This window comes from Punica granatum, chromosome 3, assembly GCF_007655135.1.
Source record: "Punica granatum isolate Tunisia-2019 chromosome 3, ASM765513v2, whole genome shotgun sequence".
NCBI lineage: Eukaryota > Viridiplantae > Streptophyta > Magnoliopsida > Myrtales > Lythraceae > Punica > Punica granatum.
In genome coordinates, this window is record NC_045129.1 from 11,748,805 (window position 1) to 11,761,546 (window position 12,742).

Consider the following 12,742-nt stretch of genomic DNA (forward strand, 5'->3'; position numbering starts at 1 on the left):
TCCTGCTTGTGTTTATCGTAGTTTTACGTGTTGCTTTTTGTTATCGTTCAGAGCTTCGGCTACGTTTGTTCACCTGAAGAAAAAAATAGTGGTAGAGTATGAAGTTCAGACCTAAGACTGTGTTCCGGCATGGACAAAAACAATTAAGTTGAAACTTTAGGGTGTAAAATGAACATAATACCAAACTTCAAGGTGCAAAAATGAAATATCAGCATCTGCTTTCACACCTTTGGCTTCTTCCATTTGTAAGCTCTCTCTCTCTCTCTCTCTCTCTCGCTCTGTCCGTGCAAGAAGAGAACAAAAAAAAACCAGTCCACAACACGACAGCGATACAACCGAAGTGGAGCGAGCAGTTGCTGTTCCGAATTCTTTGTTTTTCTTCGCAATTTCCCCTTTTGACATCATTCGGAAGAGGCTGAAGCTCGATCTATAGCGCTAGTGGAGGCGACTTTGACCGCATCTATCGATTTCCCGTTCTTCTTGTGAGCTCCGTGCTTGCAGCTGAGTGAGAAGCTTGAGGGGCAAAACCTGTTCGATCTGGTGCAGTGCTTGAAGAAGACGGAGGATTTGATGCCCATTCGATGCGTGATTTAGTGCAATTGGGGCTGGAAACGGGTGCGTACTGGGCTTGTTGATGTTTACTCGTGGTGAATTCTGCTGATAATTGATCTCTGCAGCTCAATGAACATCCAGTTCCTAGCGAATTTGCTGAACTGTACTGGCTTAGCATAGACGATTTGTTGGTTGGTTTCGGCTGACCCGATATTCTTTTGAGGCTGTTTCGAGGTGGGGTTATTGTTATGGTGTCTGAGAAGTGCGATTTGAGCTTAATTCATGCCCTGCCCGATGATATATTCGCTATCGTATCTCGGTCTCTCTCTCCGAGGGATGTGTGTAATCTTAGCCTGTGCTGCCGGAGCCTGTGTGCCCTCGTTGAGTCCGAGAAGGTCTGGCTCAGTCAATGTGAGGTGCTGGGAATAGTGCCTGCTAAGGACCTCATCGAATGGAGAAAGGGGGTCTCTTCCTACAAGGCGCTCTGCCACTTTCTCGTCGCTGTTCAACCGCTGCTGGGGATATGGGTTCACCAGAATCCCGAGCTTGGAAATGTCGTGTATGCAATGCCAGGCTTCGTGTCAGTGGTCGGGTGCAGAGTTATTCCTCAGGAGCTAGGCCCACTGGGGATTGAAGATGGGCCCATTTTGTGGGCGCCGGTCTTTGAAGTTATTGGTGATTTTGATGGTTCTGCAATGTTTCTCCTGCATGGGAGGGAGAAGGGGAATGACTACTTTTATCCTGGTTCTGTAAAGGTTTCTGATAGATCTTGCAACGTGCTCTTGCTCGAGGTTGAGCCTAGGCTGCAAAGAAACGGTGGCAAATTGGTGTACAGTAAAAGCTTTGCACACTACCCAGAGAAGGAATATCCAATAGAGGTTTGTAGGTCAGACAGCGGATTAAATAGGTCAGACGGAGTAGTGGGACAGAACGAGATGAGGGTGCCCTTTGGTAGGTTGGGTTTTAGTGATAGAAGAAAGTTGCTCGAGGTTGTTACCAGCCAGGTACGTCAAAAGGTGCATGATTCGGCACACGGGCCACTCTTTCCTCGGTTGAGGGATGACGAAGAGAGCTTTCAGAAAGATCTAAAGCTACTGGCAGAAAGAAGATCCTCGCTCTTGCAGTCATGTAAGCTTGGTGGAGGGCACAAAGATTGGAACTCTGAAAAGCCATTGGATCCAACCCAATTAGAATTGAGTGAAATCCGGAAAACCCTTGATCGATCTACCAGTACCAGTAAATCTTCAACTGGGGATGATAGCACGGAAATGTGCATGAAAAAGAAAACTGTTGGGGGGTACGTTAGGAATAGTATTAAGCAAATCCTGAGGAAGTCAAACTCTTTTAATGGTAGGCACACCGCTTTAAAGAATGGAGCCTCGAGCAGTGAGAATAAGCATGCTCAACTTCATGAGTTTCTACGATCGGGTGATACGATTGGCCTCAATTTACATGCCTCCTATATCAAGTTATCTTCTTACCGAGCATGGCCAAACATGCATGATAGTCGTTTTGCCCTGTACAAATTGCCTCTAAGGGCTCCAAAACCTGACCAAGAGTATGCTGGTCTGTGGGGTGGGACTTTTGGATGGCCTCCTGGAAAGCCTACTGAAGATAAGCCAGGGAAGGCTTTATTCTTTCTCATGCTCTCATATGAGGAATCCCAGGGTCAGCGCTTCCTCATTGCAACCAAGATATTAGAGGGCACCCACTACGTTCTGCATCCAAATGGTTCGGCAATGTTCATAGTAAACATTGATCAGCCATCGGAGGATATTTTCCCATGGAACACTGATGCTAATGGTCACTCTGTGACTGTGGAAAATGCTTTTCCCGGAGAGGGTATTGCAAATGGGTATGGTTTCAGATACCCTGGTGCAAAACCTGGTTCACTTTACATAATTCAGAATGGTCTTCTTGCTTTCATTTGGAAAGAGTCGAAGGCTGTCTTAACCTTGCAGAGGCTGAGCCTACAAGATCTATTGAAGAAAGGTGAACGAGTGCCTGCTCTATCTGCGACTTCCAACTTCTCATATCTGACTAAGTCATACTCCAATGTGTTTGCTGGTTTCTCACACTCCTCCACTAGCCTGAATTCCCCAAGGTTTGAGCTTCCCAGTAATTGAACTTGTTCTCTATAAGGTGGCTGCTATCTTTTTTATCTGATGCTATAATGTTTTCTACCTCCTCATGGTTGTTGCATGTATGCTCTAATTTCTTTTGAAGCTTCTTTCTTTGATTTGATTCATCTCCTCTTGCCAAAGTTTGACGTTGTTTTATGTGGGAAATTCTCCATAAATATACAAGGGATATATGAAAGCGGAGTTTCATGAAATGAAATAAACTGAATACTGGATAAGATAGATACTGAGCGTCCAGAGGTGGTTATAATTTCAACTTAGTTATCTGTCTGGTGGTTGATACAAATTTAGGTAGGATTATAGTGCGGTCTCTCCCACATGAGTATATCATTCTTAATTTTAATCGACAAGCTGATGAAGGTGACTCAAGATCCCAATTAGGACATACAGGAAACTATCAGGTGGACACCCCATATATCAGGAGAAATTGAGTCATTCTTATGAGTGCAAGTACCTAAAGGATCTTACTAAAACAATCTATATTGATAATTGAAAGTACCATAGAAAGAAAAAGGACAATTGAGAGGAATGCACATGATGCCGGGGCGTTTGATAAAGCAGTGGCACTCTTCTCTAGCTACTGAACGTACACAAAGTATATACCTCCTCTCAGATATTTCATTAGTATATACTATATACCTCCTCTCAGATATTTCATTCTCCACCACCGCAGAAACAATTCAAGGCTTTATTTCTCTGGGTTGCGCGGGGTGTAAAAAGCCGATCAACATTTGGGCAAGCAGAAAAGGAAAAAACTTAAAAGAATGAAGTTTTATATTATTGTCGATATCTTTATTTGTAGGCTTCGCTGTTGACGTTGTATCAATTTTTCTCTTTCCCCTTGTTGTCCAATGCACTCACATGGAATTTTTAGGAGGAAAGCTGACTGCATGTCAATCTCTTGGTCTTCTTCTTAACAGGCAAAAAGGCCTCTAGGAAGTTCAAGTGCTTGTGGATGAGGAAACCAGAGGACCTGAATTGATGTTTGCGTCCATAAATAAGGAAAATTTTCCTCTGCGGTTGCCCGTAGATTGTGACTGGGAGCGCAGTGACCAGGTGACGCCTGTGTCCCTGTTTCTGCCATTATCTGTTGTGAGTGCTGCCTACCCTATGCAGGCAGGCTTCTTTCTCCCAAAACTTCAAAAGGGTGAGGTATTTTCAGCTGTATGCAATGTTGAGTTTACCTTCATGTGATAGTTGAAAGTTTGTTATTACGAATTTGTAATCAGTATCAGTTTATATATGGCAACAGTGTATCTGCATTATTCTCAGTGAAGTTTCTCAGGGATTGGGCTTCTTTACTTGTAATAAGGTAACTGAAATGATGGTGATGAAGAGACCGTGCATAGAAAACCAATAAGATGATTAAAGAATTGCCCGTCGTTTTATTTCAAAAGATTCACATTGCGAGACAGCTTCTGAATCTATCACAGGGAAGTAAGTTGTGCTTGCAATAACTGTGCTCTACCAAGATATGAACAGATCTCTTAGAACATCTCATGAAATGAACAAACAATCAATGTACACATTTCCAATGATCCTTTGAAGCAAATACAAGACCATCACCAGAAATACATCGGAATAGTACGTGAGCAGCTTTCATGAAATTGATAAGCTGCATCGATCCGAAGTCAAGCGGGCAGGGGTTCCTCCAAAACTGTGCAAACAAAATGAATAATCGCGTCAAGCAAACTGGAAAAGCAGTGTATAAATTTAAATGGCGTTTTGGAGGAGGACAGAGACCCTTTCTTTTCAAGACGATTTCAGCTTCATCTTCTTCAGCCACTTTAGAAACAACAGGTTCTTTCGGAACAGCAGGAAGGTCAAGTACCTCTTCAGGAGGCAGAACTCCGAATGGAACTTCGGGCATATCTTGGAGGGTGACCTGAGACACAAATAATGTCTAGATAAGATACCATCCCTAGTCTCCGCAGTTCTAGATTTTGGGTTGGATTTTGGATACAGAAGAGGTTGACCCAGAAGAAACTTTTACCTGGCTTTCCAAGTTCTCGAACTCTGCAAGAATCTCCTCCTCATCTTCTGCCGACAATTTCTCTCCCAGTATCGCGTTAATTTCCTTTAGGATAAGAAGGGAGCGCTTGTTTAGAAATTATTTAGATAGTATGCTTTGCACTGAAATTACAGCGATCTTAAGGAGAAGATTGCAAGAGTATGGCAACACGCAGGACACATATTCCAATAGGGAATGGTGTTTGTTGTTGGCACAAATGAGAGGAAGTCACAAGTGTGAGAAAAAAAGGAAGGGTGATACAATAGGTAATAGGTCCTCAATCAGTGAAGATTCAACCATATATCTCCATACATATATGCACACAGAAATATAAACTGGATCGGATAATCCAATCACGAATTGAACAGTGAGTTGACAGTATATAAAGAGACGGAAAGAGGATCTCACATCCTGGTAAGCCTTTGCTTCTTCAGTATCATCCATTAACTTCTGAACATCCTCCAAGTTGATCTCGCTTTGTATTGCTTTAATGGCATTATTTCCCGCCTTCAAGCTATCAAAGACGGCCTTTTGCTTGCTTGCTAGTTCGATATCAGCTAACTGAACAATTATTCCATGTAGTGCATTAAAAATCAACAATTACCAAAGATTGGCACTCTATAAATTCCAAAGCAACCCGAGTTCCACAGCACCAAGAACCAACTAAATTAGAGGTGAAGGAAACAAAGACATCTTCCTAAAGTGAGAAATAATTCGGGGGGGGGGGGGGGGGGGGGGGGGGGGGGGGGGGGGGGTAGAGGAAAGGCACCTGTTGCTCAACATTGATGATCCATGTGTCCACCTGCTTCAGGAGTTCCTCCTGTGTCTTCTTCTTCTTCAATGCTAGCAAAGCCCTGTCTTTTCTCTTCTCCTTTATCAAGTCCCGAGCGGCCTGTTTCTCGGCTTCGATAACCACCTCAAGCTGAAACCAGTAAAGCAATAGAAGGAGCTAAGGAGCTTTGCCTTTTGTTAATTTAAAATTTGCCCGAAGAGCTCTGAGACAAATTCCAAGATTGTTTTACCCGAAAAAAGCTTGGCTTTTTCGAGCGCAGAACCTTCTTCAGCCTCAGAACATGTATTTAATTGATACAGAGACAGGTAAAAAATACGCAAATTTCGGCGCATTGAGCTTCATCGCATGGTAGTACAACGTCAACGCCATATGAATCTTTGGATGGGAGAAGTAGCCAATGAAGCATACGAGATTGCAAAAGGAACACACAAAAGCAAGAAAACGGAAGAAGCCCAAAAGGCGAAGGCGGTCGATTGTGCGGAAATGGAGTCAAACCTGCTGCTGGTACTGACCAAGCTTGCGCCTTTGGGTCTTGAGGGAGAGGATTGCCCTGTCGACATCGGTGATCTTCGGCTTCTTCACAAATATATTCCCCATGGATCAAAAAATTCGATAAATTCCGAGCAATTCACAGAGCTAAGCTTTAATCCCCCAATGAAAGAAACCGTCCTACGAAACTGGACAGAGAGGAGAAAGGGAAGCGGGGTTTCGATCGGATCGGAGGGAGAAATGATCGAAGGCAGAACCCTAAATTGGGGAGCTCTGGCGTCGCTCTCGCTGACGGTTCGGTTCTGTTATTTCCGTCCTCCCTGTCTGCATAGCTTGGCCGGTTGTTTTTTGTGAGTCTGTTGAAGATGAACGAGCCCGCCCGAATTACTGTATCCGGGCCGGGTCTCGGGTCTTGTTGGGCTTTGATATTAGAAGGAAGAGGTTCAAGCACCGGAGACGCCTAAGCGGGAACTCCACCGGGGGACTTTAGGTTCAAAGTATTGAGAGACTACGGTGCCATTTGGTTCGAGTATTGTTAGACCGATAAGAATATTAAGAATGGTGAAAATTTTGACTCGTTCATTCAAATTCTTAGAATATAAGTTGTAATGTAAAATTTATTGTGTTCTTGAGCCCACACCCGAACTCGGTCCATCGGCAAAGTTGGTTCCCGGGGGCGGGTTGGGTTGGTTTGTTAATTTTAAAATTTTATTTTAATTTAAAAAATTTTAAATGATTTTTCTACTAGATAATAAAATGATTTTTTTATTTCATTGTTATGTGCCCTACCAGATGTTATTTGAACATCATTTGCCCTATTAACAAATGTTAATAGTTTCAGAATAAAATTGATGGAATGTAGTTGCTTACAATAAATTAGAACATTTTTATATCAAATTGTTATGAAAAATGATTTTGTACCAAACTCCTGCACTTTATAAAAATTATACTTGTGCAATTTACCCTAAATTTACCTCGGACCACCTAAAGTTGTTCTCGAAAACACGTCGTCTATATGTCACCGGCAATAAAGATATACTTTAGATTTATAGTATACTCTCTATTAACTTCCTAGTTCCTATTAAACATTTCATATAAGGATCTTATCTATTTATATGTCTATCTATCTATATCTATATGTATATTATAAATGGGAGAAGAAGATGATTGAGGTAACTTTCCTTCTCCCTTATTACCCATAAGAAAATAATACAATTAATTAAGAGACATAGGATTAGAAAGAAGTTGAAGGCAATTAGTAATTTTATGCGTTATCTTTTACTATCGAATTAACTACTATCACGATTCTCTCTTCCTCTCTCCTTTCCCACGTTTCTTCATTAACTTTTTAGGCTAAACTTTTTTTATTGATTTTATTGCATTATTTTATAATTAAAAACTTATATTTTGACCTATAAAAATAATGCTACAAAATTAAGTAACCTTTATATTTTTTGGGATATTTTTTCGGTTACAATAAAAGCTCATAGACTTATTACAATGAAAGAAAAATACTAATAGCTAATACATGGGCATGAATAGTCTTACAAGACATCGAACCCACGACCTCTTGATTGGCAAGCGAGAGCAAATGCCAAAGCACCACATTCTTTTTTTTTGGGATAATTTAAAACGAGCTTACATAAAAATATATAAAAAATATTTGTATATCAAAAAGGGTGTAACCAATAGCATATGTCATCTTTTAGTAATTTAGAGATTTCATGTTCAATACTTTGATTAGTTCTTTGTTAGTTATTAGAATTTATATTTCATTGCATTAGACCCATTATATAACCAAAAATTATTTGTACAACGTTGCGCGTATGGCGGGTATCGACTCGTGTAATATAAATTGAGAAAGTATAATAAAAATCACCATAAAATACGTATTTTTACTGCATTTCTTTTTTACGATTACCAACTAACAACCCCAAATTACCCAAAAAAGAAAAAAAGAAAAAGAGGTCCGGAAAAAAAAAATCGAAATTGTTTATTATCCAGCGTAGATAGTGGAAGGCTCGTCCCTTAGCCGTAACCGTAAATGGCTTTGCCAAACTGCTCGGCCTTCCCAACTCGCAGCTCTGTCCTCAAACCCCACTCCCCACTCTTCTTCCATTCCCTGGGAGCCCATTCTTCTCTTCCAATTCCTAATCCTAAGCAAAATCCACAAACCTTCAATGGTGATTCTCCAGGTGGGGGCGCTCTCCAGTCCCTTTGCGTGAGTAAGAGGGAGCTCGGCCTCTCGATTCTTGCAGCTTTGCTTAATGGGTCCCTCCCCAGGACTGCTCTGGCTCAAGACTTGGAGCTGGAGAGGTACACAGACTCAATGGCGGGGTTCACTCTTCTCAGACCCTCTTCTTGGATTCAGGTACAGAGCTTTGTTGGACACATGATGGGCGTTGGAATGCAGTTACCGGATCAGGCTTAGAATTGCCATACAATGGTGTGACATGAGAAAGTCAAGCACATTGATCAAAGAGGGCTTATTGTACATTGGTAGAATGCTTCATTGGCTGCTTCAGTATTTGAGAGAAACTGTATAATGGCAGATTGATTTGGTTTTGTCGTGTATAGTTTGGTTGAAGCTCAAAGGGGAAGCTTGTCGGTGTCCTTGCAGGTGGATAAGGCAGGGGCAACCGTGCTGTTTGAGGAGCCCAATAATGGAATTAACAATGTAGGGGTGGTGGTGAACCCTGTTCGTCTCACGAGCCTCGGAGAATTTGGTAGTCCCGAGTTTGTTGCGGACAAGCTCATACAGGCGGAAAAGCGCAAAGTGAGTGCTTACTGACTTCCTCTTCACGGTCTTTAATCTGAACATGGACAGTATTTTAATCTATATTATGATTGAGGCCAGTGTTTAAAGGATTTATTTTGACGAGGTCATCTGTTTGGAAAAAACAGCAGTACTGTGGCATGAAATATATAACCCCGGCAACGTGTTGCTTCTAATCTACTTGTCTTCGTTTTAGGTGTCTCTTTTAGTTTCTCATGAATTAACCAAAAGTTTTCAAGTGCCCGCATAGCTCTCAGTGAAGTCTTCAATAGGATGCATAAATGTTGTGGTTTTCATTGATTACTATATTTAAACATGCTTAGTTTCTGGTCAGGTTGAAATAGCTTCGGCGAGCTAGTTTTGAAGTTGAGTTAAAATCTCTTCAGAGGTTTTATCTTTCAGATATTGCAGAAGCAAAATTTCCGTGAACTTATGAAGAGTGTCTATCAAATGAAGCATATGCTTTTGAGAAATTCTGTTAAGGGGGGCGGTTTGTTTCTTGACAGGAAAGTACAAAGGAGGTAGAAGTGATTGGAGTTGCGGAGAGATCTGGTCAGGGAGGGTTACAGGTTTACGAAGTTGAGTACAAAGTTGATAGCACCAGAGGAGGAATGAAGAGGATATTTTCAGCTGCATTTGTGGCCTCTAGGAAGCTCTATCTATTGAATATTGCTCACTCAGATAAGCCAGAGAGCCCTCTCGATGCCCAAACAAGAGCGATGCTGGAGGAAGTTCTTCACTCCTTTGACTACGCTCCCACGACTTAACCATTTGAATTTGTTTTAACCCGATTCATTTCCAAATTATGCTTTCGATACAGTTCTCAAGGCCTATCAGGTAATGGTATATTCCTCAACCTGCTTTCACCTTTGCAAGAGAACCCGTTCTAGGAGATGAATACGTAAATGCTTGCTAATACCAGTTACACGAACATAGCAAATTCGTCAAAAAGATCATCAAAGGGATCTCCAAGACTCTCTTTTGTTCTGAACCATTGCTGTTTCTGTCATCCGATATATAATCCGCACTTAGAAAGGGAAAAAAAATCATTTGAATATAAAATTGTAAAGTTTGATTGAATATTTGGAAGCAATGGCATATACATTCCTCTTAGTACTGTACACATACTTTTTATGCCTGTTTGGATAGGCGGGAAAGAGAGGGAGGGGGAGGTGAGCAGATAGTTTCGCACATATCTTTGGTGGCAGTCGGAAACTCTGTGTTTCAAGCGTACAAGCTGCTAATTTGTGATTACGGAGATTCAACTTGTTCCTAATAGCACTCGGAACTTAAAGAAAAATCAGAGCCACATGCATGGAACCGTCTGTCTGCTATGGAGTTCACAATGAAATGGTTCCGGACGTAGTTGTTCGATAGATCTTTGATGTGTTTGCTGTTAACTTGAACTTTTGGAAAATAGAATTGAAACTGAGGAACAATATGGGACTCTCTCTGCATGCCAATTTTCTTTGCCAGAACTTTTGGCATTGGGATAGTGATTCGAATTTAAAGGTCTCTCTTTCTTCTATCCTTTCCCCTCTTCTTTCTCTGAGTAATGGAGGCCGAATATGGTCAACAATTCAAGAATGGTCACACTGGTCATCACGGGTTTTGTGCAACGTGATGGTTTGTTCACCGGTCCTGAAGAATGTGAATGGGATTGTCCAGCATAAAATTATTTTCAGTACCAGTACACGTTTGCATCGTAAGATCGGGAAACTTGTTTGGGCATTTCTGTAAATACAAAGTTGGAGGACAATTACGTAATTCTGGAGCAGGATCTTCAGTTAATTACATCTCCAGACAAAACGTCGTCTTGTGAAGGCCTGATTTCGAGCCCAAGAGAATCCGGACTCTGATCTGGAGAAAAGGGGATCAGAACCAAAAGCGTACGTTGCATAGGAGTGCATGGCTCAGACTCTGAGCTTGATAGAATCTAACAACAGGCTTTGGATGGCATCGTTTCAGAACAAGAAGGCAGATCATAGCAACGAGAAGATAATGCTTATCCGAAAGGCCACGTCAATAGTCATCACAAGGAAAATAAGCACCAAAACGCTACAATTGAAGGAATCTAGCAACTGCCTCAACCCATGTTCTCAAAGCATCACAGAGAGGAGTCATAACGGCCAAGTGTCGAGGAAAATCAATAAATACTAGAAGAACTTGCTGGAGAAGAGACCCCTTGATCAACTCATATTCGACATATCTTTACAGTTTCTTTTAACTTAGCCCTAAGCTTTCTATCTCTAGCAGTAGGCGTAATTTAGACTCCTAGGAGTTGTAGCAGCAGGGTTCGTCCCTCAACGATTTAGGTTAAAAGTCCGTGGCGACAGGATCTATATTCAACAACATAGTCACAACTATTAGTCATATGCCATAGAGCTGATATATGTATTTGGATAATTCCTATTTGTGGCAATGATATTTATTTTGTTATTCATAAATCGTTTATGTTTAATGAAGTAAGTCCATAAGATACTTGGCATATGCTTCATTCTCGAAGAGTTGAAAACATGAGTGACGGAGTATTATGGTATACGTTTCTTTAAACTGTTCACGGTCATATGAATCTTAGTTAGGCACTATCATTCCAGATAGATCATCATCTCGGTCCGTATCTATGATTAGCATGGTGATACTAATGAAAATGGAGTAGTGAGTCTCATGTTATTCGATATCTGATATCGAGACAAACATATGGACACTTATAAAGATAAGTGAGTCAAACTGTAAGACGCAGATAATATTCACGTGGTGTTTTACTGTTGTTAATTAATATTATCTAGACTGTGTAGTTCTTAGACCTGAGATGACACGATTATCTCATATATGGGTAACTAAGATTTGCTTCTGCTTATATACTTGTGCTAAGCATGGATATCCAGCAAACGGTAGTCATAATTAGTTGTGTATGGAGATGATGTCCAGTCGAGATATGATTTAATGACCTAATTAAATGGGGAAAGATATGATGGGTTTGAGTTCTATTCCCGATTAGGAAATTATTGGCCAAGGTGAATGGACTTTAATAGAAAAGAGTATCTAGTTTAAGTTATCAGTGTATGATCAGAAGGATTCGCATTCATTGTACGACCATTTGCTTCATAGATCATAACGTGGTTGCATTCCGTCCCTATCGACATAGGCGATCTCAAATCGAGTTTTGCAGAGCCTAAACTACCATGTTCAGATGGAAGGCAGAGTAAGACATCCTCTGTGACTTTGATCTTAATTTATTCTCTTTGAGTTCTTTTATTTTCCATCATTGTGCTAAAATCTATCATTGAATGAAGCAATATATTCCTATCATTCGCGTTTGCATTTGAGTGTATCTCTCTATTGCACATAGTTCTTCTAAAGAAAGTATTACTAAAAGAATCTTTCTAGGATTTGAAAGGAAAAAGAAGTGCTCTAATTTAAAGTAGTAAATTGAAAATTCCCTTTCTCCCTTCATCAAAATTCAAGAACAGTGATAGCCTCTTAGATCAAGTTCAATGGGTAACACTCACTTGAGTGCCAAGTTGGGTCCCATACATGCCGTATTGGCCCCACATCAAAAAAGTATAGTACCAGCACTCAATTTAATAGTTGGCACCCCCATTAAGTCCATCACTTCTACATTTTTTCCTCTCTTTCTTTCTCTCTCGGTTTGGGCCCACCAATTCTTTTTTTCCTCCTCTCTCTCTCTCTAATTTTTAATTTTTTTTTAAATAAAGAGTAAACGGAACAGGTCGCGTGGGCCCTAGCAAGCTACTCGGCCTGCCCCCAGGGAGTGCCGAGCAGGTGGGCCGCCATGTGGAGCAGGACAAGCGGCAGTGTTTTCGCACTTTTCTTGGTTTTCTTAAAGTTTGTCTCATACTCTACGCCACGACTTGTGTTGGATACAAATGCACCAAACCTTGTTATCCGAATTCATAAAAGTGCAATCTGCGTGTTGAGGCTATTTATTATCACAGTTTTGTCCCATAAACTGGGTA

General features: G+C 41.0%; 3 protein-coding genes across 3 annotated transcripts; 2 read left to right on the forward strand and 1 right to left on the reverse strand.

Annotated features, from left to right (window-relative positions):
• Window positions 1–274: 274 nt before the first annotated feature.
• LOC116199601 (F-box protein At5g39450-like) lies at window positions 275–3,994 on the forward strand. The gene is made up of 2 exons (XM_031530025.1): window positions 275–2,656; window positions 3,614–3,994. The coding sequence occupies exons 1-2, from the start codon at window positions 801–803 to the stop codon at window positions 3,627–3,629; spliced, it is 1,872 nt and encodes a 623-aa protein (XP_031385885.1). The 5' UTR covers window positions 275–800; the 3' UTR covers window positions 3,630–3,994.
• A 169-nt stretch (window positions 3,995–4,163) lies between these two features.
• On the reverse strand, window positions 4,164–6,329 carry LOC116199602 (vacuolar protein sorting-associated protein 20 homolog 2). The gene is made up of 6 exons (XM_031530026.1): window positions 5,993–6,329; window positions 5,474–5,626; window positions 5,113–5,265; window positions 4,687–4,770; window positions 4,437–4,578; window positions 4,164–4,350 (listed from the first exon to the last, which is right to left on the reverse strand). The coding sequence occupies exons 1-6, from the start codon at window positions 6,092–6,094 to the stop codon at window positions 4,325–4,327; spliced, it is 660 nt and encodes a 219-aa protein (XP_031385886.1). The 5' UTR covers window positions 6,095–6,329; the 3' UTR covers window positions 4,164–4,324.
• A 1,672-nt stretch (window positions 6,330–8,001) lies between these two features.
• Window positions 8,002–9,883, forward strand: LOC116198846 (psbP domain-containing protein 2, chloroplastic). Its single transcript, XM_031529101.1, has 3 exons — window positions 8,002–8,357; window positions 8,607–8,762; window positions 9,269–9,883. Exons 1-3 carry the CDS (start codon window positions 8,031–8,033, stop codon window positions 9,527–9,529), a joined length of 744 nt encoding a protein of 247 aa, XP_031384961.1. The 5' UTR covers window positions 8,002–8,030; the 3' UTR covers window positions 9,530–9,883.
• The last annotated feature ends 2,859 nt before the right edge of the window (window positions 9,884–12,742 follow it).

Coding starts and splice junctions, on each gene's coding strand:
- LOC116199601 (XM_031530025.1), top strand. CDS start 801: ATGGTGTCTGAGAAGTGCGATTTGAGCTTAATTCATGCCCTGCCCGAT.
- LOC116199602 (XM_031530026.1), bottom strand. CDS start 6,094: ATGGGGAATATATTTGTGAAGAAGCCGAAGATCACCGATGTCGACAGG. Junction 5,627..5,992: donor TTGGTCAGTACCAGCAGCAG/GTTTGACTCCAT, acceptor TACTGGTTTCAG/CTTGAGGTGGTTATCGAAGC. Junction 4,579..4,686: donor TCGAGAACTTGGAAAGCCAG/GTAAAAGTTTCT, acceptor TTTGTGTCTCAG/GTCACCCTCCAAGATATGCC.
- LOC116198846 (XM_031529101.1), top strand. CDS start 8,031: ATGGCTTTGCCAAACTGCTCGGCCTTCCCAACTCGCAGCTCTGTCCTC. Junction 8,358..8,606: donor GACCCTCTTCTTGGATTCAG/GTACAGAGCTTT, acceptor GTGTCCTTGCAG/GTGGATAAGGCAGGGGCAAC. Junction 8,763..9,268: donor TACAGGCGGAAAAGCGCAAA/GTGAGTGCTTAC, acceptor GTTTCTTGACAG/GAAAGTACAAAGGAGGTAGA.